We start from the raw sequence: 27109 nt of genomic DNA on the forward strand, positions 1-27109 counted from the left end.
CAACAAGCATTAAGAACCAGTTTAATCTGTCATTTAAACATATAAACAATCATTCCCATGATGAATAATACTTAAACCTCTAACAACCTTGGTTCAGACATTTCATCAAACACTTTTGGTGCATGAAATGCCCAGAATCTAGACCACATATGATGTGTATGGATCTAGCATAGAGAACAAGTTGTAGAGAATGGAATATGAATGATCTAACCCCTAAGCTCACTAATCTATCACCTAAGCACCCTAATCTACATATCTAAGACCTTAATATGGGGATTACTCACTAATCATAATCAACACACTAGATCCTTTGCAAGATGTGATGTTAATCATGATTAGAAGTGTGAAAATAAAGATAAAGATGATAGATTAAGAAGATTCCAGCTTTAAACACACAAAAGGTCTTTGATTTCTCTTGATTCAAACTCTCAAAAAGGGAATATTTCTCTTCAAAGGAGTCTTTCACAAAAGAGGCAAAGAAAATTAGAGGAATAAAGCTTAACATAATCATTGATATCTTAAAACTATTTATACTAAGAGTTTTTTAATGGGCCAACCCATAACAAACAGGATATTGGCCCATTAAAGTCTTAAAATTCGGACTGGATCGAAGAAAATATCGACGTGCTGCTGGTAGATAGTTTGGTCGATAGTTTGCAAATCTTCTCTTAACAAAAATATCGACCAAACACCTGGTCGATGGTTTGGTCGATATTATTTCGGCGTGATTGGCTGAGAATATATCGACATGCTCCACCTCGATATTCTGGTCGATATATTTTCGGCATTCCAGGTTGGAAATATCGACCAAACTATCGAGGTTCATTCTGGTCGATAGAAATGCATGCCGCTTGAACCAAAACCTCCATAACTTCTAGCTCAGTGGTCCTAACCTCGGTCTGTAAACTCCACGAGCCAGATGGATCCGTCAGCTACAACTTTGATGAAGGGTCCGAGTCCATCAGGCGTCGGCAAAGGCTTCGTTTCACCGGTTTACTGAGGCGTGTCGTTTCGGTCCTTTAGCGGCCGCGAGACATGTGTTCCTTCCGGTCCCCATAACTTTCAGCAAATAGCTCCAAATCGAACAATCTCAGACGTTCCGGAAACTAGACTCATCCCTCTTGAACCTTGATGAAGGCACCAAAGGCTGGATCGCGATGCTAGTGCTCCGTCTTGGGCGATAAACTGAGAGGGATTGTTGGCTTCTATCCACTTGTCCAGTTCTGATGCACTCACCCGAGGGTCTCTCCACGGTTTCTGTACAAATGCTCCCTTTTTGCTCCAAATGACCTGTAAACACTCCAAAATGCAAGACTCTATAGGACCTAATGCATTTCCTATCCTAAACCAACTATAAGGACAAAAGTATTGAAAACTACTTAAATGTATGCATGAGATTCAATATTTGGACCAAAAATGCCATCCTAAATGATGCAAATTATGAATATATCAGATGCGTTGGCCGCAGGTCGGTTGGTCGTGACCGCGGCCCTTTTTCCTGTGGCCTTCGTCCAACTTCCAGGTTACTGCCGGGCCGAGCAGCTAAAAACCTCTCCTTCTTTCTCGGTTTTTCTGATTTTCTGAATTTTTGTGTTTTTGTTTTATAAAAATACCTGAAACTTAAAAGAAAAAGGAAACATAAATTGTAAAAAAAAAAAGAAAAAAAAAACTAAAAGAAAGAGTACCTAAATGGGTTGCCTCCTATTAAGCGCTTTTGTTTTAAGTCGTTTAGCTCGACGTAGGCATAAAAAATCAGGCTGATTTGAATGGCACTCCACTTGATGTGCCTTTATCATTTCCGGTCGCTGGAGGTTTAACTTCTTCTCCTTGAGGAGCCGTCTTCTTTCCTTTACTCTTCTTTCGGACTTTAACGTTGTTTAAAACGCTTTTTGTGTTTTTGATCAGCTCCTGGATTTGGTCCTCACTAGCCTCTGTCGCATCTGGTGGAATGATGATCTTGATCTTTGCAAAAGCTCTCGGCTTCTCCTTTTCTTTCTCTTTTGGCCGGTTTTCTTTGCTTGGAAAATCATCTAGTACAGTCGGGTAAAACCTTCTGCGATCTACATTGAGGAAGACAGCATGCCGGTTCGCGTGATCGATTACTGCTCCTACAATAGCTAGAAATGGTCTTACGAATATGAGTGGTCTCTCCTTGTCTTGATCTATTTCAAGGACTTGGAAATATGCTGGAACAATCTTCTCCCCTACAAGAACTTGTAGATCATGAATCGCCCCTTCAGTATCTTTTTGAGATGAATCTCCAAATATAACCTTGACCGTCGATGTCCTTAAGATTTTTATGCCCAATTTTTCGGCAAATGTCTTTGACATGATGTTGACATTGGCTCCGGAATCGCATTGACAGTCTGTAGTCTTGATTCCTGAAATGAAACATTGGAAAACAAAACATCCCGGATCGTCGGCTTTTGTAAGCCTTTGAAACGGTGAAGATTGAGGTACCTTGAATGGTGGCTGCTTGGCATCGACATCCTTGTAAAGTGGTATAAAGATTGGGGTTTCTTCATCTTTTCCATCGGCTCTGGCTTCTTCTTCGGGCAGTGTGGTTATGGCTTTGCAAAATCGCTTGGGGTTATCCTCAACTCTTCCAGAAAGAGCTCCACTTTGCCTCTTCATAGAGTCGGCTGTTTGGGCAACTTGTATGTCTAGCTTTTTGACGTGCGAAGATAAAGCTTCAAACTTCCCGTTCAGGTCATTGTACATGCAGTCAACCTTCACGTTCATGTCTTTAGATGCTTTCTCGTTTGTCATAACAAGCTGTTGGATGGACTGTTCAAGTCTTCCGATTTGCGAAGCTAGCTGGTTTGTTGTGACTCCTTGCTGCTGTACAAATTGATTGTTAAAACCCGTACCTTGATAGTTATATAGTTGTCGCGGTTGATAAGCTCATGTCCCTCCGAAATTTCCACCTAGGAACTTGTTTTGGAAGGATTTTTGCTGTGGTGGGTAGTACTGATCTTGAGGATTCTCCACATTTGGATTGCGGTAAGAGATTTGTTGTAGTTTGCATTCCGGAAGTTGTTGTTGAAGCCATTGTTGAAGCGATTTGGATATGGTGCTTGTGCTCCTACATAGTTCACTTCTTCTTCTTGAAAGGCTGGATTAATGTGATCGATATCACTAGGTCCTTCGTCTTCTGCGCCATTGTTGGTCTCACAAGCATGGATTGGGCGATTGTTGCTTTTCAAAAGTTGGCTCATCATGTTCTTCAACTCGGTTATCTCCTTATTGTTTGTTCCGGTTTGTTTTGTCAAGCGATCGTATTCAGGACAATCATTGTTATTGGCTTGAGCCAAATTCTCGATGAGGGCCCTTCCTTGTGCTATCGTCTTTTTCCAAAATCTCCATTGCTAGCTGTATCAAGCGAAAGTTTATATTTTGGTTGCAAACCTCGGTAAAATGTGCTCAGCAGGCTTGATCCGAGAAATCCATGGTGAGGGCTGTCACGTTCATACTTCTTAAAACGTTCCCAGGCTTCATAGAAAGGTTCAGTCGGTCCTTGCTGAAAGCTTGAGATCTTGGTTCTCAACATGTTCGACCTTGACTTAGTATAGAAGTGGTTCAGAAAAGCAGTTTCTTACATTCTTCCCAATTAGGAATTGATCCTGCAGGCAAAGATTTCAACCAACGGTGAGCTTTGTCTGCTAATGAAAAAGGGAACAACTTACACTTTAAATAATCTGATGGAACTTGGTTTGTTCTCATCATGCTGCAGATTTCTTCAAAGAGCTCGATATGATCCATTGGATGTTCAGAAGGAACTCCATGAAATTGGTTTTGTTTCACCAAAGAGATGATTTGAGGCTTGACTTCAAACTCATTCCGGTTCGGAAATGGTACTTGAATCGCGGATCGGTTCTGAAAATTCTGAGTAGGTGCATCGAAATCAGCTATGCGATGGTTCCTGGCTTTTCTTTGGTGTTGATTTGCTTGCTGAACAGGGCGGTTAACGTGTCCATTCGGCTGCATCCCCTGGTGGTCACCATTCGGCTGCATTGATAGGTGCATCAAGGTCTTCACGTTCTTCTCTCTCGCGGTTTTGATGGTTTCTTGGAGGAACCTCTTCCTCTTCTCCATCTTGTCGAGCATGATCACCTTCTCTGTGATCGTTCTCTTCGTTTTCTCCATGTTTGGACCCATCTTGGTCCATTTTTAAAGCTCGGTTAACAGGACCTTCAGGCTGGTCGTCGTTGGCTATTCCTTGCGTTCGCCTAAGTCTTCGAAGTTCTCTTTCGTGTCTGTCTATCTTGTCTAGAATTGGAATGTTTTCTACAGGTCTGCGCCTGGTATTCATGCAATTCAGAGAAAAACAAAAGAACGGAAAGATAATTCAGCAAACTTTAAGAAAGAACTAGAGATCAGGTGTCTAGAACAGAAATTAGAACAAAAAAAATAACAAAGGCAGCGAAACAAATCCCCGGCAACGGCGCCAAAAACTTGATGTGTCCACTGCGTGAGGGAACAAGTTTTACCCTTAATAAAAACAAATGAAAGCTGCGAGTAAACAGCTAATCAGTTGTAGTATTTAGGGATCGAATCCACAGAGATTTGTGTGCCTGGTATTCTTTTACGGTTTCTAACTTTATGTCTAGACTAGATTGGTTTTAGGGGTTGGTTGTTTATCACAGATTAAACTAAAACGAAAGAAAGCAAATAAATCTATCCTAGAAAGCAAGTAGAAAAATCGAATGAAAGCAAATGAAACAAGCAGAATATTGAACTAAAGCAAATGAAATGCAGATCTAAATAAGCAAGTAAAAATCGATTGGGTGGTAAACTATGGCTAAAAACGCTTAGCTTTTGGAAACTCTACAGGGATCATAATCGGTTTTAACACTAGGGATTATAGATTGGGATTGACAGATATCGAAATATAGGGTTCTAGAGCTAGAGTACGGCGTTATGACTACGTCACTGTCGTGATCATAACCAACTGTTTCTCGCAACCCTGACCAGTAGGTTTCCACTCTGGCCCTGGAAGGGAGAGAACGCAAGAGCTGCACAGGACTCGTCAGTACTCACGATTTCGCCGCAGGTAGGTTTCCACTCCTATTGAAAAATCGCTTGTTTCATTCTAGGTCTGATACTTAATGAAAACTTTCGCAACACTAACTATCTAGATCAGATACTAGGTCGTCAATCAAACATACATGCAATAAGAACAAGAATAAACGAAGAACAAAGTTAAACCAAGATGTCTTAATTGATTATGATAGCCCCTTTCGAGAACCCTAAGCCCAACTAGGGATCTACTCAGATATGGCTGAGGTCAACATCATCATTGGTTTTAATAAAAGTAATCAAAAACAGTAAAGAAAAGAGATGAAAGAAAGCTTCACTATTGAAAAACTCAGAGTTAAACAATCTTCTCTAAAAATCGCATAAAACGTCTAAAGGAAAAGGGTTTCTGTAAAAGTATGAAGGTGGTTTTCTAAAAACGACCTAAATGACAAGTATTTATAGTCTTCAATACTCCATGGTCTCTAGGGTTCCGGAATTGAGGCAGATCAGAATTGAATTTGGGCTTCAGAAATATGGGCTTTTAATCGGAGTTGGCCGGCCGCGGTCGGTGATGTGTGTCGCGATGAGGGTGTCAAGTTTTACCCTAAATGAAATCAATAGCCGCAAGTGCACAGCTGATCGATTTTAGTATTTAGGGATCGAATCCACAAGGAAGGAGGATCTTTCCTGCAAAAGCCTTCGAAAGAAATATAAAGTAAGGAAGTCTAGAACCAGGCGAGTTTTGTGAGGGTTTTGGTAGTGTGTTTAAAACGTAAAAACGAATCTTAAAGAGAAAATACGGGAATTAAAATGACCTAATAACTAAACTTAACGAAAACGAGTAAAAACGGAAAAACGGCTAAACCTAATTGCTTAAATGAAAATCGATTGAAAGAGTAAAGATACTAGACTAAAGCTTGAATGAAAATCGGTGTGAATCTATAGGAAAGAAAGCATTGGGGCTCAGGGAAGTTTTCTCAGGGGTATGAATGATTCAAAACATTGCTAGAGATTAAATTTGATAAGATCTTAGCTTAAACTTTTCGAACTGGAGTCACGGACATAGAATACGCCACTGTCGTGATCATAGATAACTATCTCTCTCAACCCTGACCAGTAGGTTTCCACTCTGGCCCTGGAAAAGAAAAGATGCATTATGTTTAAGACTCGTCAGCATTCACAAATCGCCCATAGGTAGGTTTCCACTCCTATGTTTGTTTTGCTCTCCCAAACTAGATCTGATACCGGATGAACATTTTCGTGTCACCAAGCATCTGGATCAGATTGTAGTTCATCACGCTACTCTCATGCAGTAAAAACGAATTCAGAAGAAAAAGTTTTAAGATTGGCTCAAAATCTCATGGAATCCTCATCGAACATATATATCCCCATCGAAAATCCCTTAGACCCAACAGTAAAACTACTCAGACATGATGAACAAAATCAAAAACATAGTATTAAAAAGTAGTACAGAAACCAAAATTGAAAAAGAAAAAACAAGGGTTCAAGAGATAGATCTATCTCTCCCTAAAACCTAAAAACAAAGCTTAAAGTAAAATTTCTGTAAAGTATTTCGTCTCTCTTCTTCTCTCTCTAAAAACGAGCTAAATGATATGTATTTATAGTCTCCAATACTCTCTGGTGTCTAAGGTTCCGGAATTGAGGCTGGGAAAATGATACGGGCTTCAGAAATGGGCCTTCAAACTCGGAGTTAGCTGGCCGCGGTCGGGAAGTGCGTGACCGCGGGGAATGGGTGGCTGGCCGCGGTCGGGAAGTGCGTGACCGCGGGGAATGGGTGGCTGGCCGCGGTCGGGATGCTTGCGACCGCGGGGAATGACCTGTTGGCCGCGGGTGGAAACGCTTGCCGGCTGGTTTACGGGACATCTTGCTCTTCGCGTATCTTTTGATTGAACCGTTGGATTGCCAAGCTGTAAAGTGTGCTGGAAAGCTGATACTTCCATCTTTAAGATCTCCAAATTTGAGCTGGATCGGACGGTGAGAAGACCTTCAATCGGGGGTGAACTTCTGACGGTTTGACTCTGAGCTGAAATCTGGTCTTCTATCCATTTTGTTAAGCTTTTCCCTAAGATACCTGAAAAGAGTCTTGGAACTACAAATACTAGAAAAACGTGATAAAAGTACTTAAAAACAATTAAAAATATAGAAAAAGTATTTCAAAACGATCCATAAAAGTTGTCAAAATACGGTGTTATCAGTCGGGAGTAACTTGACCGCGGGAAACAGAGGCTTGGCCGCGGTCGTGAAGCTTGTGACCGCGGGAAATAGGCTGGTGGCCGCGGTCGCGTGACTCGCTGGCCGTCTTCGAGTGTCTCCGAGGCAAATTGAATATCTTGAGATCCAGCCATTGGAATGTCTTCAAACCAAGTGCATTTGAAAGCTGGTTGATTCTTCTATAAGTTTTCCAATTTTGAGGGTGATCAGACGGTGAGAAACATAGAAATCCTTTGAAAACCTTTGAAAATGGAGTAAAAACACCTGTAAAAGACATTAAAGTGATCCATAAAAATGGTCAAAATTCGGTGTTATAGAAAAGCAAAACAAACCCACAACTAAATCAAATGATCTATATTCAATCTAATCAAGTTAATATATATATATATATGAACACTAAAAACTAGAAACTAAAGCTAGATACTGTTTTTCTTACCTTGATTTGATGGATACTTGGAGTGCAGTGTGCAGAGATTACACGATTATAGAAGTAAAAATCATTCCTATATATAAACAATAAAACAAGAGAAAATGTATTTGGCGTAAAAATGAGATCCCAATATCTTATTTCAAGATTTAGATTTATCCTAAAAACTGACCTCCACAAAATTAGTTGGGTCAGTATTTCATTCTTTTTTTTTTGTTATATTGATTTTTAATTAAACCCAAACAACATAAATTTTGATTGTAGTACTCATTTACTTAAAATGAATGAACCATAATCCAAGGAACCAAATTTCGACCTTCGAATTTGTTAAAAAGCTTATAATTATCGTCTTGATGAGATAAAGAGACGTTTCATATTTATCTTATAATAAGTTTTAATTTAACTTTGTTTATATATAATTCATCTGTGCATCAAAAAAAATTTTAAATCTTTATAAATAATAAAGACTAAAAAAATTAATTGAAACAAAATAATTGAAGAATGCTATAACTTATCAAATCTAAAGCGAACATAGTTTTTCCTAATATTTTAAACGACAGAGAAATTTCAATACCTAATCATCTGAAATAGAATTCTGTTCTAGTTTGGATTCTTTTACAAAAATTGGAAACTCCGGAACTCAATTATAATTCTAAATGCGTATATTTTTATTAAGCCAAGTAAAATTAAATTTTTATTATAGAAATTAAATGTTTCAAAAGAACTATCAAATTATTGCAAATATAGTGACAAAAATGTCACAAGATTTGTCACGTATTTATGCCATTATTTTCTTGCAAAAAAGTCATGATTCTGTATTGTTGCATATTTCTTACAAATTAGTAATGAAAATTAGCAACAAAAACTTTTGTCGTAGTTCTACAAGAAATTTGTAGAAAAATTATGACATGCAATTATCATTGCAAAAATGTTGCAAAATTGGTTGCAAAACCTCAACTAAAGCTATCGTTGCAAAATTTATGTTGTAATATCAAACTTTTTTTGTAGTGAAAATATAGATGATAGTAAGTCAAACTTGGTTGAATTATTAACTTCATAAATTGCTCACTTTCTAAATTTCATAATTCAATTATTTCTTCGTAACTTAGATTCTGGATGTTTTGTGATTGTAACTGACATAAACAAAAAGCCTGAAATTTTAAACACAAAATGAAACACATCAGTCAAAACTAAATATATTAAACAATTACACAAAAAAATTGAAAAAAAAAATTAAGACATTAATTATTTTATTACATAAACGAGAATTATGAAACACAACTGTTACAACCTAATCCTCGTCTTATGAATAATTTTGATGATTTGCTTTTTTTTCTTTGATCTTCTATGTATATGATTTTTTTCCTTTGAAATTTTGTGTATTTAAATGTAATAACCTAGTAGGTATATATAGTAAATATGATAAATAAATATTCAAATTAAAATTTAAAATAAAAATCTATTATCATGTGCGTTTTCCAAAGAACCACTTGATAAATGGGGTGGACAATTTTAAAATGCGGTTCAGCGTTTTATCTACTAGATAAACCTGCAAATTTATAATAAAAAAAAAATTTATAATTACTCTGATTAGTGAATTGTGTGCGTTTTTTAAAACCTCCTTTGAATTTCGCACTCATGGTCACTATTCATTACCAAAATATAGGAATTAGCTTCTCTATGGTGTTGTATGCCTATTATAGTAACTCTGATCCTAGAATTTCTAATAGACGCAACAAAACTTTTTCGTGATCAAATACTTTGCAATTGTTCGTATATATCTCTGGATTGATTAGTTTTAAAATATATATATATATTATTGTAGATTGTATTTCCACACAGTTCTTTGTTGTATAAGTTGTCTCTACATTTTGCTATTTGTATTTGTTTAGGAGTGTACATAAACCTTGTTGCTATTAGAAAAATGAGTTTGGATGATGTATAAGGTTTAACATAATTACTTTTTCATTTATAAGCCTATATATTGAAACGCATCTGAAATTCTTGCTATTTCTTATGAAAATCTTCTTTAAGAATACTTTAAGAATATCATTATGCTTTGAGACTAATTGGTTAACTTTTTTAAAAGGAAAATAACAATATAAAAAAAATCTTTTAAATTCCTCTTAAATTTAGATAAAGGTGGATCAAGAAAAATTAATATTTAATCTGGGGCACAATATATTTTTAATATAAAATTATTTAAAATAATAATGAAGAGGAATTTGGTCGATCTTGAAAGCATGGGGCATCATAGGTAAAATTTAACTAAATATGCTGCAATCACTTCATTATGTATGTGTTACAAATATAAATTTATAAAGTAGCCTCGGGCACGTGCTCCACCCTTCATGCAAGTAGATCTGCAACTAAAGTTAAACCAATCAAGTGGAAAATAAATTCTGCCACTTTTTATTGTTCCATGTGTAAAATAGAAAAAAAAATATAGATTTTCTTTCTTAAGACATCTCTAAAAGCAACCTTAACTCTTTAAATATGAGATTTTATACATTCCAAAAGCAACTTTAAAACTTCAAATTTTGAGGTTTTGAACAGTGAAATCTTATATTTGAGGTTTCACTGTTCAAAACCTCAAATATGAAGTTTTCAATTTTTATTTATATTTTAATCCTTACAATTATATATTTTATAAATAATTACTTTATTTTTTGTGTTTATCATTTTTATCCAAACAATTATGTTTATGTAATTTTTATTTTACAATGTAACCTTTTATTTTATTATGAAGTTTATAATATAATTGTAGTTACAGATACTTTTAACGTATTTTTTGTTATTTATAAAGTTGTATGATTTTTATTAATAATAATTAAAAGTAAGGAATATAATGCAATATTTTAAAATTTGTGACAGTAAATTTGAAGTTTTGCTTTTGAAGATAAATACTATCAAACCTTAAATTTGAGGTTTGACCACCTCAAATTTGAAGTTCTTTTTGGAGATGCCCATAGATTTTTCCTAGATTTTTCCTTTCCAAAATCTAGATGGCTTGACGCCTCTCTATCAAAACCCTAAAAGTCACACCTCTCTTTTTCTACAATGGGCAAATGCTTGAATACATTTTGATTTTTTGTTGTTTTGTGTTATTCTTTTGTTTTTTTTTGTTTTTTTTTAGTGTGAAAATCATGTTTTTCTTTTTTTTTTTCTTTCTGAACGGATCTGGGATCTGCATTTGACAAAGATGTTAGATCTACATCAAAGAAGTCTAAAAAGCAGATCCATGCTGCTAATGTAAGCTTTTTTCTAGTTATTATCAGAAAACAATCTTGATGCATAAAAAACACTATATTTAAAGATATTGATATCATGAAATTTGTTGTAAAAAATGGCTGCTCCACTACCTTGAGGTGTGCAATTTCATGCCAATGATGAAGAGTTGATCTTGGATCACTTACGACCAAGAGTGAATGGCGTTTTAATTTGGATCAAGTTTCCTATACATAAGATTTGAATGGGAAGCGAGTGAATCATCAGTTTAAGGATGGATCGTACCGTCCATTTTTTCTATTGCCATTCAACAAAAATAATGATCTATTGATATTTTATAATTTAAGATATTATATTAATGAATAGTAACATTAGCGGTACAAATTTGGGAAGAAATTGTAAGAACTGCATTGTGTTTAAGGCGATACAAGTGTTTCATGTTATCTAAATTTGTTATTTTTTTTTCAAAATAAAAAAATTATTTTTTCCCTTTAAATTTCTCATAATTCTTTTTTTCCTTATTTAATGTATTTTCACCTTTTTAATTTTTTTTTCAACTTTACTATTAAATATTTTTTGATAATTTTAATAATATATAGTGCTGATAAAAATAAAAGTGGATGATTTATCCCCAAAAATATTTCCGGGTAATATTTGTTGTAACATGTTATTTTTTATATTGATGTTTAGTTATTTTAAAATTTTATCGTTTAACTATTAGCTATTATTTTATGTTGATCGTGATTTAGACAAAATTATGACTAATCCCTCCAAAAATTGTAATCTTCAAATAGTCTTATCATTGATGATTATATATTATATAAGTTTTACTTAACACAATAAATGTTGTATTAATAGTCATAAAATTATATGATATTCTACCATTTAAATTTTTCTTTGTTAAAAATAAATAAATTAAGCAAATTTGTATTAATATAGTTTATTAGAAAATTTTATACTTTTAATAGGTTATTTTATGTATAATATATTATACATAATTTTTACAGTATTAGTATTTATTATATTTATAATTAATTCAACTATATATTGTGTACCGTTTTTTTCGTTCAACCATATATTTTGAACCGTTTGATTCGCACTTGTTCTGTGTGATCTGCTTGATTCGCACTTGTTGCACTTGTTCTAGCTGATCTGCTTGATCAGCACTTGATTCACCTGATTCGCTTAAACCGTCCGATCAGCTTTCTTCATTAAGAGCCTTGTCAGAAAACATTAAGTTTCATGAATTTGCTTGTTTTGTTTTTATTTTTTTGGTATCCAATACACAAGTAAACAGTGATTCTGACTTTTGTGGAAACATTACTATTCTTTCTTTTTTCTTTTTCTTTCACAAGTCATTAACATCTTCCTTCTTCTTACTTCACGATGAATAATGATCTAGCAATATTTTGGGATTTACAAACCAGTCCACTTCTAGCAGATTCTCTTGTCGTAAGTTTCAAAATTCGCTTCTTTGATGGAGGTTCCCGACATCCAATATCAAAATATAACGTGGGAAGTTTATGATCCTGGAGATAATAGAGATTCACTCTGCATTGCGCTAAGGCTACCATACTCCAGGGAGATATTTGTGCGATGATCATCATGTTGATGAAGATCCTGCAGAGAAGGTGGAAGCCCTTGAGATCAAAATAAGAGTCGACACCTTAGGTAGAGCGATCAAAAATGAGTTACCACGTAATGTTATGCTGATTACAGATTCCAGAAGACAATCACCGCTTTAGTTAGTTCCCAATACACTGTAATTCTAGCAAAAGCATCAAACGCAGATCCATATCTTACTGCTGAGAATCTCTTCACCTAGAAAGAGATCTTTGGATGAGATCTTCTCAGCTGGGATGAGATCATCTCGCTATTTCTGAAGAATAAGGTAGCTTTGTCCGAGTTTTAAGCTAAATTTGTTTGTTTACTGATTCAGTCAAATGTAGAATAAGTCTTCATGATTTGTAGGAAAGACGTTGCAACAATCTAGTCTCTAGGATTCTGTTAGTTTCAAGTCTATTTAAGAACATGTCTTTGTAGTTGTTTCTCAAGACAACAAGAACAAGTATGTTGCGCACTCTATTTCAATCGAGTATATAAATTAAGGGTTGATCAATAATTTCACTAAGGATGCATATTGCGCACTCTATTTCAATCGAGTATTTAAAAACAGGGTTGATCATTCATTTCCCTTAGGGTGCATATTGCACACTCTATTTCTTATCTATTATATGCTCCAATTTAATTGTTAAAAAAAAAAAATTAGAGCTATTTGAGGGCAGAGACATCTTCCCTTATAGCATCCATTAGTGCTGCATACATATAGAAACCTTTCATGTAATAGGTATAAACAAGCCAAGTGATGCATTCATCGAATCAGCATATTCCCATGGAGATGAAGTAATCTCAAGACTTGAGGAGACTCAAGAAATTCACCTCAAAAGAAGCCAAATCAATGAGATCGCCTCATTGGATCATATTTTACCCGAGAAAATATTTCAACCAAAATCTGAAATCTACAACCTATGGATTAACCGTCCCACCTATGAACCATCATAGCATGTACTAGTAAGTCTCTCAAGGGCCCAAAACGTTGGAGCTCCAAACCAGCACGACCCGGATCCACCCAATCCCACCAAGTTCATTAAAGGGGTCCATGAGGTGCCATTTATGGAAACTTTGATATTATCTTGGACCAGCAAGTTTATCATCAAAGATCCAACGGCTCTATAGCCTTTTCAAGCATTAAAGTCACGTGATCAATTCAGAGCCCTTGATTTATCCCGCAGATATTATTCAAACACAACTTGCCTTCAACGGAGTCGAATGTATCTAGACGACGCTTTCTTCACATTGGTTCTTTCCGTTGCCCACAAGATTCGTCCTCCTCCTAAACCTCTCTACCAGCTGGAAGATTTGAGTTATCAAGAGCATAAAGGCGTGGTTAGACTTTCCAAAATCAGCTCAATCACATCCCTTACAATTTGGTCCTTTGACCACCCAATTTATCTGTTTTGTTTAAATTTAAATTTGAATTTCTTTCAATTTATTTAACGTAGAGATTATCTTTTAAGAGCTATAAAAGGCTCATTTGTGTCATTGTAAAAATCACAATCTTTTAGAAAATATAAACAATAAGTTTCTCTGTGCAAAGTTTATCTTTGTGTTTTGTTCATTAGAGTTCATAGGTGGAATCCTTGTTCTCTCTTGTTCTTGTGAGTTCTCTGTGTTTTGTGGAATCAATTCACTTAGAAATCGTGAAGAGTCTTATCTCCCTCACGAGGAATAACCCTTGGGAATAAGTCTCTTGCCCTGTTGATTGTGGAATCAATCAACAAACCGGTTACATAATCATTTCAGCGCTTCCATTAATAGCTTTGAGGTTTGATTCTTGTTGGTGGAATCCAAGTCTTACATCACTGCTATAATAAATCCTGTTAACTGTGAAAACTAATAACAATTTTACCTCATGAAAATCAAACCCATTGACATTTAAAACTAACTAATCACCATTGTAACTCATGAAAATTACTCTAGCAGAGTGCTTTTCCCGTTTCCAGATATACAGCAGCACAATTTGTGATATATGAAATGAAATGTCTTCATCTATTTTGAAGTCATTTTCTTGTATCCTTTTTGGCTTTCTGCTTCCTCTATTTCTTCTCTTTCTCTTCTGTAAACTACGGCTCTGGTTCAGGCTCTGGTTCTCGTTTCTTCTTAACCTCCGGCTCTTTCCTAGGAGTCTGACCCATATCGGACTCAGGAACCTCCACCTCATCTCCTGCAGGAGGCCTGAACTTAACATTCAATAGAACTCCAAGAGACTACACCACCCTCTGATCCTTCAAGAACAAATTGAGATTGCTAGGGTTTTTCTGGATTTCTGTGGCTTTTACATTATCTCCGACTTCCAATACTTGTACAAAACCCTTAAAAACCACCAACACTTATATTTTTATTTCTAAGAGAAAATACTTGTACAAAATCCTTCAAATTCAAATATAGTCACAGTGTTTTTATTGTTTCATTTTTCTCAAGAACATGGTCATTGTATGCTATATTTTCAGAATAAAGTTTAAATATACATGATTTTTACAAGCCTAATGTAAACGATAGGTAACAAACTATTAAATTCATAAGAAGAACAAAAGGAAAAACATTAAATCTCTAGACATTTAATTTGATGAACACTTCTTCGTAGATCATCAATTCCAACAATTCTACCCACCTGGCCACTATTTATATTTTGTAGGTTAGTCTAATTGGCTGCTTAAGAAACAACTTAATAATTAATGGTGGATTTTGAAACTGTGTGACAACGATGAAACTAACAAGTAGCTTTAATCCTATAACACACTATGACCCCAAAATAGATCTTACATTCTTCTCACATGTCCATTTTTTTATTTTTCTTTATTTCTGAATCTGTTGGAATCTCTCGACTGCGAAAAACCAACTAATGTTCATTGACCAAAATTTCAGAAGAATATACCAATTGTAATTGTTGATGCTCGAACTTGGCAAGAGGCGCAATCCAATGCATTTTAGAACTTAGTCAATGGATTATAGTAAAGGCTAGATTTTCCATTCTCGTATGGATGTAGTTTTGAATACTTCTACGGATCCAAGCAGGGCGGCCCAAAGTGACTTGACGCCTAAAGCGTACCGTAAAAATGATGCTCTTAATCGAATTTTTTTTTAAAAAAAAATATTTGATGGGATAATGACTCTTATTTAAGCCAAAATTGATTTTTTTCAAAGCCAAAATCGATTTTTTAAAGCCAAAATCGATTTTTTTTTAAGCCCAAAATCGATTTTTATAAGCCAAAATCGATTTTTATAAGTCAAAATCGATTTTTTTTTTTTAATATTTGATGGGATAATGACTCTTATTTATATGTAATTTTTTCTTTCCAGTTTTTCTATTTAGTCAATGTGGGACAAATTTATTTACACACACTTATAAAAAAATTTTGGGGCTTTTTTGGCTACCCCAAAAATAATATCTTTTAGGCCGTCTTGAAACCATTGCTTCACGGGCCTTAGCTGTGGGCTGGCCCTGGATCAAGAATGAATGTTTCTTTAGCTTTAATATCAGCAGAAACCTAAAGTATTAAATCGCCTTGAGAGCTGACAAACCATAAATCATTTGTGCGATTTCATGTTTAGATGTTAGTCAAGCTACTCACCAAAGGAAAATATCACAATGAGCTATGGAGATTACTCTTCGATATTTATATCTTGATATTGCATCATCTTCTTTTGTTTATTTTTCATTTAGATTTAATCCATGTTTTGCCAATGTTAACGTAAATTCACCTGCAAAAAGAGCTCTTTTTTCTCCAATATATTAAAGTGGAGGCACTATTGGACACTTGGCAGCTCTAAGATTAAATTTGGTATTTAGCTACATTATTAATTCGTATAATTTTAATTCTCCTACTATCTCTATTGCCAAACAGACCGTTATTTCCTAAAACACGTTTAACTGCAATAAATTTTTCAAATATTTTCGCATATTCTACATTAAATTCCTTCGTTCCTATAATTTCGAAAGATGAATATTTTCTTAGAGGTATTTCCTAAACAACTAATAACAATAATTTAAACATCAAACGGATTAAGTAAGTATCTATATTTTGGCATATTCTACATTGATGTTTTTGGTTCCTATATTTTCGAAACGTATATATTTTCCTACATCATTTTTCTAAACTATCTTTAACAATCATTTAAACTTTCAACGGATTAAGTAAGTATCTATATATTTACGCATTTCTAAATTTTAAAACCTCAACCTAAACCTTCTGAAATTTTTAAAACAACTAATAAACATCCATATTGGTTACTCAAATTGCGGAAGATATATATTTATTCCTAAACGAAAAATAACCTCGATCATTGGATTATATTAACAAGAAGAAAGTTCTAAAATTAAAATATTTAACCTAGCTCTACCATGTTCTCTCAATACCGTATATATATATAGGTGTACGTTTCTCCAATAGTTCATCCTCCCTCACCTTTCAATAAATTTCTGAATATCAAATTTCATCTTACTATTATGTCTTCTTTCACCGATCTCTATTCCGTGAAGCCCTTCAAAACTCAATGGAGAGTTTACGTGAAGATACTGAAGGTGTGGAAACAATATTTGAATGGTGTAGAGACATTGGAAATGGTTGTTGTTGATGAGAAGGTATACTATCTATGTTACTTTTAAGATTTTGTACTCATCTATATATTTCACGACTGTTTTCATTTATTTTCATTTTTATTCAAACCTATGTATCTTTAAAGTATGCATATTCTTTTATATATACACAGAATCAAACCATGCATGTAACTTTGAAGAAGGAGTTTATCAAGAAAAATGAAAATCTGTTAGAGGAAGGTGCCTCTAGAATTATCACAAATTTTCAAGTGGCTCATAACGGTGGTAAGTTCAGGACCAGCCCTCACGTTTACAAAATCCTTTTCGCATCAACTACATCTGTCAAACCGACAGATGAAATGGATCCAAGAATCTTAGGTTTCAAGTTCGTCAAGTTTAGTGATATTCACGAAGGCAAAATGAATCCAGATTTCTTGATAGGCAAGTTTGTTTAATTACTAAATTATTTATTTGATATATAGTTTGTTTGCGTAATTAGAAAGTACTAACATGATTTCTTTTACTTTAGATGCTGTTGGACAAATTGTGAGCATTGGAGATGTGGAGATCTTGAATGTTGGAAAGAGACAGACAAAGAGGCTTTCTATGGAGATCCGTGATACAGAGTTAGCATTTACATTACTAATCTATCACTAATGCTCTATATATTTACTATTTGTGTATAGTATCCTTTTTCCTCAATTTTCTGTATCATTTTCAATGTAGAAATGTTCGACTTAATTGTGTTCTTTGGGGTCAATTCGCTGAAAATCTTGAAAGTGTGGCTCAACATGCAAATGATGCTGTGATTGTTGCTGTTTTGCGGTTTGGAAAGTTAAAACTTTATCAAGGTGTTTGGAGTGTTGGCAATTGCTACAACTGTTCAATGGTCATTACTGATCCAGTCTTCCCAGAGAGTTTGGCTTTTAAAGAGAGGTAAAACTAATTATATCCATAATTTTATTTATTTTTCAAGTTTTATATTCTAAATACTATGTAATCTAATTTATACAGATTGCCAAAAGATGGTTTAATCCTGACCTATACCCATCCAAATCAGTTGACTATTGTCAATTCTGTATCAGTAAGGGACGATTTCTTCTTGCATAGTCATCGAAGGACTATTAGCGAGATTATTGCTGCTTCTGAGGTAATTATATATTATGTTAGTCCAATTTTTATAACATATATTTGATCCTAATATCATTATTAATTTTTCAAGGTTGTCAAATGTGTTACCATGGCCACAATTATGTCTATTGACACTGAGTTTGGTTGGTATTACATGTCATGCGGAGCCTGTTCTAAAAAGGTTCTCCCTCATGATATGGATTACTTAAAAGAACTGTATCCTGGGAAAACATTTAAGAAAAAATTGTGGCAGTGCAAAAAATGCAATGAGGATGTTGAGAATGTTTATCCATCGTAAGTCTGTTATTGTATTTGTGTTATAGTAAAGTTTTAACCTTTTATTACTTTTTACTTATACTATTTCAAATTATGATAGGTTTATGTTGACTTTCCGTGTCATGAATAATACTGGAGAAACTAAATTCCTCTTATTTGATCAAGAGGCAAAAGAAGTTGTAAACCAAACTGCTGCTCAGTTAACTCAGTCTGTTAATGAGGTTCATATTTATACTGCATTTGTCCATGACAGTATTTTATTTGATCTATTTAAAATTTATTAAATTCCTCTTTGTTTAGGTTCAGGATCCTGATGTCTTGCCCTTAGCTTTGAGCAATATTTGTGGTAAAACTTTTCTTTTCAAGATTGCAATTGCAAGCTCAAATGTTGTTTTCAATAGTGACTCATACAAGGTCATCAGTATAATTACACAAAGTGATGTGGTTAAGGAGTTTTCTGAAATCTCTACTCCTCAGGTACAGTTATAACATTTTGATATCACTTATTCTGTATAAAGTAATTCTTTATTGCTTACCATACATTACTTTCACATTTCATAGAGCACTCCAAGTATCAAGATAGAGGAAAAAGCTCACAATGCTCTTGATGAAAAGGTATATTTATTTATTCTGATTTCTTACATTCATGTTTACTATTATATATTGCTTTCATTCTTACAGATTATTTAATATGTTATAGATTCCTCTAATGATTATGGATGATGATGATGCTGAAATTACACCTACTTCTAAACGCAAAAGCAATGAAAAGTTGGAAGTGATTAAGGATACTGATGAGTATTCAGCTGCAAAGAAGAAGTGTAAGGATGAGAAAGCTGTTCAGACTAATCCAAGTACTCTACCGCTAAAGACCGTGAAAACAGAGAAGCCATGATTTAAGAACCGAAATCAGTTATTGGAACTACTTTGTTATGCGTTTATCCGTCTGAATTATTGTTTCTTTTATCGTTATTTTTTATTGAACTTTGCTTCTTGATTGAAATTTTGTAATCGGATGGTTATTATTTATTAATATTTTGATTTCGTTCATTACTGATAGTATTTTGTTTATGTATGAAGTCGTTTTAGTAATTTCATAATTTTTCTTTAAACATCGTATGATCATCATTCAAATGATATCACTTATATATTAAATACTATACAAACATCATTAGCTTATAATCAAATTTTTATGTATTCTATATTATTTATTTCTAAATGGAAATTTCCTAAATTTGTAACAAATTACATATACTTATACGAATATATACATCCAAAAATACCTATAACTACTAACCGAAAACAAAGTCATCAATTATCACGTATATGGATAATGTATTAAAAATTATATCTTTTAACAGTACTACTTACTTTACTTAACTATATTTATCCTTTTAAGTTTGGCAATTTGTAACTAAATTGATTCTTTCTCTATATTTATTATCTATATTTGTGGATTTAGATATAAGAATTTAAATGTAGAATATTTGTTTTCGTATTCATAAGGGATCACCTTTAATTTGAATTTTATAACAAACAACTATTAATTCATATAAATAAACTTTTCCGCTTCATAGCGTTCTTCGTGTTGACGTTTACCACTATTTGCATGTATGTTCACTTTCTTATGCAATGCATAGTTCAAAGAAAAATCGGCATGGATACGAAAATGATGAGAACCAAACTAAAAAAAAAAAGAAGATCGCATCTACCAGTCAAACACAATCAGCAAAGCCTATGTCTGGTGCTTTTGATATGATTTTTAGAGATTTAAGCAATTCAAATGATTTTGTGAGGAGTTCAAGTCGGATTACATCAGACATATCTATTTCAAGTGAGTTTTTATTTATTATTTGCTTTAATCAAAATTTGTATACTTCACATTCTTTTAAAAGTGTGTTGTTTTATTTGTTTAATTACATAGATGAAATTCTTAGAGATGTCAGCAATCCTGGTTGTTTATCTATACAGTCAAACACACCTAAAAATCAACAGTGTATGTGAACTATGTTATATTTTATAAATCGTTTTATGAATTATCTTATATATTTTATGTGTGTTCTTCATTTTTTCCTTCATGTAGCATTACCAAGTTTAGAAAAAAGAAAACATGCCACCTGTAAAGAGACCTTTGCAATGCTCACCATCTTCTGAAGAAACGGGTTACCTATATCTCAACTACCATTTTTATTTCTTGCTTTTACATATATTAAGCAAATTTGTTTACACATTCAATGTTAAAATATATTTTTGTTTTCAGGCCTTAGGTTTGGTCGAATTTTATCTGAAACTCAATTGTCACAGCCTAAAATTGCAAAACGTAATACAACAGTTCCTGATCTAAACCTAGCAAGCAATGATATTCATGGTACTGGTATCCAATCATCAAGTGATACTAATAGACAAGAAACCACTACCTCTAATATTACATATGCGACACCCCCATCTGTTGTTAGCAAAGCTCGAAGAATTCCTAATTCACAGAGGCTAGATTCTGGTATTCCTAAATATGTACCTTTACAGTCAAGTAAGAATAATTTCATTTACTAATAGTATAATGAATTTATAAATTTAATCTATTTAAATTATTAACTCATTGTTTGTTTTTGAATTGTATTATCAGATAGGATCCTTACATCAATTGTTAGTAATATATCTGAATTGACAACCTCGAATCAAACGTATGCGACGCCACCATCTGTTGGTAGTAAGTCTCGAACAAATCCTGCTTCACAACCGCTTCATTCTGATCTTCCTAAACCAGTACATATCGGTCCCAATAAGATTTCTGATATCTAAATTATGTATATTAATTAAAATATAACATTTGTTTAAATTTAATATTTATTGTTATATGTTTTCACCAGAAAATACAAACAGGAATGCAACAAGCTCACACACTGTTGAAGGAATAGAGAAGTCATGTATCCTTATCCTATTCAAATTATAAGTTTTTTAACTTAGTTTTAATTTATCTTATCGTTGAATTTATATTAGTGTTATCTTAACTCTCAATCTAAGTCATTATGTGGTGGAACTCTTCTATTGATAAAATCATTGATACACAAAGAAAAAATCAACTATCTAAATCTTTGTTCGAGAGACAGCGAAAGGCTAGACATAACAGGACACGTTTAATGAAAGGGATTAAGTTTAACGAAAGGCCTAATGGAACTGATACTATAGCAGATGATTATGATCATGAACGTAAACCTGTTATATTGGAAAATGGTTATGTCTCTAACATTACACTTCTATCGATCCTTTTTCAGTTATATTCTTATCAGGACTAAATGTTTAATTATGTCGAATGTTGTATTACCTCAGGATATTATGATGATGGAGATCCGATGTATGAATACATACACTGCAAAGCAAAGATGTGGTTTAATGAACGAATTCAGAAAAAGAAGAAGAGTGCAACATATAAATTTACTATATGTTGTTTGCAGGGGAAAGTGAAGCTACCCTTACTTAACCAACCTCCTCCATTTTTGATATATCTCTTCTCGAGTGATGATGAAATTTGTCGCCATTTTCGTGAGAATATCAGAGCTTACAACATGATGTTTTCTTTTACATCTATTGGTGGAAAGATAAATTACGATATAAACAAGGGTCGTGGTCCACCCGTATTCCAACTACATGGTGAAAATTATCACTTAATTGGTTCTTTGATTCCTAAGAGGAAAGAGAATCCAAAGTTCTGTCAGTTGTATATCCATGATACAGCTAATGAGATAACCAACAGAGAGAAATCAATCAGGTATACACTTTACGCACTATTTTAATATCCATTAACATTATTTTTTATCATACATTATATTTAATTATGCACTTTCTACTATTTCAGAAAGAATGTCTCTAACTCGACCAAGTTAAGGCCGGCATTAATTGAATGTCTCATGAAGATGTTAAACTTTTGTAATCCAATGGTGAAAGCTTTCCGTTCCTACAAAGACAGATACAATATTCAACAACCAGAAGACAACTTCAAGTTAGTTCTCATTGCTAACAGGAATAAAGATGCTAGAACACATAACATGCCAACATCCACAGAAGTTGCAGCATTGATTCCGGGAGATTTTCAAGAAGGAATGGATTTACGAGATATTGTATTAGAGACTACACACGGAAACCTCAGAAGAATTAGTGAACTCTATGTGGGTTATCTAGCTCTTCAGTATCCATTATTATTTCCATATGGTGAGGATGGATTCACCGTTGGAATTGAAGACGGTTTTGATGACGGCAACAAACGGAAACGGAAGACTATAAGCATGCGAGAATTCTATGCTTATAGGATTCAAGATAGGTTAATGGAATATCAGTCCGTAATTCGGTCTAAACGATTGTATCAACAGTTTCTGGTTGATGTGTTTACTATGATAGAGTCTAGCCGACTTCGATATTTCAGGAAAAATCAGAAGAAGCTTCGTTCAGACAAGTATGTGAATCTGGTTGAGGCTGAAAAGGAAGGAAACTCTGATTTATCCAACAGAGGTAAGAGAATTTTGATACCTGCATCATTTACCGGTGGTTCACACTATATGAACAATAAGTATTTGGATGCAATGGCAATCTGTAAGCACTTTGGATTTCCTGATCTTTTTATAACTTTCACCTGCAATCCAAACTGGCATGAGATAATTAGATATACAAAGAAGCGAAAGTTGAATCCTGAAGATAGACCAGATATCTTCTGTAGGATATTCAAAATTAAGCTAGACAGCCTCATGAGTGATCTCACTGAAAAGAATATTTTCGGAAAAAGTGTTTGTGGTATGTTAAATTTATATTTGTAATCTTTGTATTTATATTTTGATTTATATTGTTATGGTACTTCTGATTGGTTTGTTTTATATTAACAGGTATGTATACTATTGAATTCCAAAAAAGAGGTCTTCCACATGCACATATTCTACTATGGATGGCTGAAAAAAACAAATTGTCTACTGCTGAATCTATTGATAAGGTTATTTCTGCTGAGATTCCTGACAAAGATACTGATCCTTCTTTGTATGAAGTAGTGAAGCAAAACATGATACATGGACCTTGCGGAGTGATTAACAAAAGTAGTCCATGTATGGTCAATGGGAAGTGTTCTAAGCAGTTTCCAAAGAAATATTGTGAAAGAACTACCATTGACAACAGAGGCTTTCCACATTATATGAGAAGGAAGACTGGCGCATTTGTTGAGAAGAATGGTCTAAAAATTGACAACAGTTTTGTTGTGCCTTATAATAGAGAGCTATCATTGCGATATAGAGCTCACATCAATGTGGAATGGTGTACTCAGGCAAGGTCAATCAAATACCTGTTCAAATATATCAACAAAGGACCTGATCGTGTTCTAGCTACTATTGAAAATGATTTAAATCAAGGCGCAGATTCTGTAGCATGCGCCAATGTAGATGAAAACGGCGAGGATACTACAGATGAAATTAAAGAGTTCTTCGATTGCAGGTAGTATTTAATTGGATAGAGATTGTAGGCATGTTTTATAAGTTGCATTAGTTTTTATTACATACTAAATCTCTACTGTTCTATTGTTATGTAGATATGTTTCTTCATGTGAAGCTACATGGCGTTTGCTAGCATTTCTAATCCATTTTAGGACAACTCCAGTGGAGAAACTCTATTTTCATATAGAAAACGAGCAATCAGTACTTTTTGATGATGATGATCTAGTTGAAACTGTTCTAAATCGCAGGTCAGTACAGAGCTCAATGTTATTAGCATTTTTTGAAGCTTGCAATAAGTATCCAGAAGCTGAAAACCTAACATATGCTGAGTTTCCTACAATGTTTGTTTATGATCGTACAAATATTGAATGGAAACCAAGGCAACAGAAAAATAGGTTAGATGTTGGTAGAATAACCTATTTACCTCTTAAATGTGGCCAATTGTACTATCTTCGTGTTCTACTCAACCGACACAAATGTCCTAAGGGGTTTGATGATTTGAAGACAGTTGATGGTGTTTTACTTCCTACATACAAAGATGCATGTTATGCATTGGGTTTACTAGATGATGATAGAGAATATATAGATGGGATTAATGAAGCAAGCATGTGGGGTTCTGGTGACTTCCTTCGAAAGATGTTTTGTGTTATGCTATTGACTGATAGCCTAATTAATCCATTTGGAGTTTGGGAAGAAACTTGGAATTTGCTATCTGGTGATATTCTTTACAGAAGAAGATCTTTTGAAAACAATCCAGGTATTTCATTAATTTTTTAAAAACTGTCTATAACTATATATGTTATGTATACAATAATACTTTATGTTAATATGAAGTATTGGATTTCAATACATATGACGTGATCATTTCGCAGAACTGGACCTCTGTGATGAACAGCTCAAAAATTACACATTGGATGCAATTGAGACTATACTGCAAAGCAATGGTTGTTCTCTTTCAAATTATGATGGAATGCCTTTGCCGGAGGGTGATTACAACACAGCTGGTATCAATAGGTTAATATACGATGAAAGAAACTATGATAGAGAAGAAATGAAGGCTATCATAGAAAACATGGTTCCTGGTTTAACTGACGAGCAGATGAATGTCTATAAAGAGATCATGGAAGCTGTCACAGAAGATAAAGGAAGAGTATTTTTCTTATATGGGTTTGGTGGTACTGGAAAAACTCATTTATGGAAACTACTATCCGCTACTGTTCGTGCTAGAGGTGAAATCGTTTTGAATGTTGCAAGTAGTAGAATAACATCTTTGTTATTGCCTGGTGGTAGAACCGCACATTCCCGTTTTGGTATACCAATAAACCCAGATGATGACACTACTTGCAATATTCAACCTGGAACAGACTTAGGAAATTTGGTTGCTGAGTCATCTCTTATCATATGGGACGAGGCACCTATGATGAGTAGATATTGTTTTGAAAGTTTGGATCGTACTATGCATGACATTATTAAGCGTCATAAGGATAAACCATTTAGAGGAAAAGTTGTTGTGTTTGGTGGTGATTTTAGACAAATTTTGCCAGTTACACTGGTGGAGGAAGGGAAGACATTGTTATGGCTTCTATTGATTCGTCATATTTATGGGATGATTGTAAGGTGCTCAAGCTTACAAAAAACATGAGGCTTTTGGCTAATCTTGATGAAAGCGTAGCAGAGGAAATCAAATCATTTTCAGAATGGATTCTTAAAGTTAGCGATGGTAAAATTAATCTACCAAACACCGGAGAAGTTATGATTGACATTCCTGATGAGCTTCTAATAAAAGAATGTGATGATCCCATTCAATCTATTGTCCAGGAAGTTTATGGTTTAAGTTTTGAAGAGCAATCCGATCCTCACTTTTACGATGAAAAGGCTATTTTGTGTCCAACTAATGACAATGTTTGCCTCATCAATGATTACATGCTTTCTATGTTGACAGGTAAACACAATTACCATTGTTTATCGTTTAATTCATTTAGTTTTTAAGTTTAGTTATCATATTTATATACTATACTGATATATCTATAAATTTTTTATTATCAAGTTGAGGAGAAGACTTATCTAAGTTCTGATTCTATAGATCCATCTGATACATCTAACCAGGATAGCAGAGTATATACTCCTGACTTTTTGAATAATATAAAGTTGTCTGGTCTTCTTAATCATTCTTTGAGATTAAGAGTAGGAACACCAGTTATGCTATTAAGGAATATAGATCCAAAGGCTGGTTTGTGCAATGGTACAAGGCTACAAATCACCCAATTAACTGATCATATCATCGAAGCTATTGTTTTAACTGGTGACACTCATGGTCAGAAAGTTTACATTCCAAGGTTAAATGTCGCACCTCCTGAAGGAAAATTTCCATTCAGAATGCGAAGAAGACAATTTCCTTTGGCTGTCGTTGCCTTTGTTATGACCATAAATAAAAGTCAGGGTCAAACACTTTCAAGCGTCGGTTTATATCTGCCAAAGCCTGTTTTCTCTCATGGCCAGTTATATGTTGCTCTATCTAGAGTAAAATCAAAGGATGGGTTAAAGGTGCTTATTATTGACAAAGATGGTAAATCTCAGAAACAAACAATGAACATTGTATTCAAAGAAGTGTTCCTGAAGATATAGTTTCAACATTACTGGTAAGTTATAACTTGAACACTATCTACATTTGCTTAGTATGATTTTTTAATTAACGTGTATGATGGATTTGTAATGTATTCAGGAAGTTGCAAGTAATGCTATTGATGTCGAGTTGGTGCAAATGATCCTGATATGTTCTGTTGTCAGCAATTTGGTCTATTATTTGATATTTATATACTATTTCCCTTAATACATTCACTTATGTTGTATTGGTTACTCAATTTGGATGTATGATTTTTTCACACAGCTCATATGTGACTTTGATATATATCGTCGTATAATTTGTTTATATAGTCGTAGGTTACTTATTTACGTTATAAGTAATTGAGTTTTTGACAGATTAATATCCTGATCACTTCATATCAGCCTCATATGTAAACAAACATAAATTAATCAAATTTAGTCAAGTACATTATTTAAACATTAATTAAAAATGGTTTATATTATGTTAATTAATTAATATGAATTATTAAAAACATTTTTGAATTATATTTATGGTTATTTTAGATTTCAATATATATTGCACGAAGATAT

General features: G+C 33.8%; 2 protein-coding genes and 1 non-coding gene across 3 annotated transcripts; all 3 read left to right on the forward strand.

Annotated features, from left to right (window-relative positions):
- The first annotated feature begins 3443 nt into the window (after positions 1-3443).
- Positions 3444-3550, forward strand: LOC112088256. The gene has a single exon (XR_002900424.1). It is a non-coding gene; the product is annotated as a small nucleolar RNA R71 (small nucleolar RNA).
- Positions 3551-16973: 13423 nt separating this feature from the next.
- LOC18022169 (replication protein A 70 kDa DNA-binding subunit C) lies at positions 16974-19365 on the forward strand. Its single transcript, XM_024158220.1, has 10 exons — positions 16974-17108; positions 17237-17504; positions 17593-17689; positions 17790-17999; positions 18078-18213; positions 18286-18488; positions 18571-18691; positions 18771-18947; positions 19032-19085; positions 19171-19365. The coding sequence occupies exons 1-10, from the start codon at positions 16974-16976 to the stop codon at positions 19363-19365; spliced, it is 1596 nt and encodes a 531-aa protein (XP_024013988.1).
- Positions 19366-21850: 2485 nt separating this feature from the next.
- On the forward strand, positions 21851-26560 carry LOC112088068. The gene is given in 7 exon segments (XM_024158221.1): positions 21851-22236; positions 22324-23252; positions 23342-23936; positions 24031-24692; positions 24808-25479; positions 25482-25877; positions 25983-26560. Coding segments are annotated over 7 exon segments (4218 nt in total).
- Positions 26561-27109: the final 549 nt, after the last annotated feature.

This window comes from Eutrema salsugineum, unplaced genomic scaffold, assembly GCF_000478725.1.
Source record: "Eutrema salsugineum unplaced genomic scaffold, Eutsalg1_0 scaffold_15, whole genome shotgun sequence".
Classification (NCBI taxonomy): Eukaryota; Viridiplantae; Streptophyta; class Magnoliopsida; order Brassicales; family Brassicaceae; genus Eutrema; species Eutrema salsugineum.

Coding starts and splice junctions, on each gene's coding strand:
- LOC18022169 (XM_024158220.1), top strand. CDS start 16,974: ATGTCTTCTTTCACCGATCTCTATTCCGTGAAGCCCTTCAAAACTCAA. Junction 17,690..17,789: donor ATGGAGATCCGTGATACAGA/GTTAGCATTTAC, acceptor TTTTCAATGTAG/AAATGTTCGACTTAATTGTG. Junction 18,948..19,031: donor CTGAAATCTCTACTCCTCAG/GTACAGTTATAA, acceptor CACATTTCATAG/AGCACTCCAAGTATCAAGAT.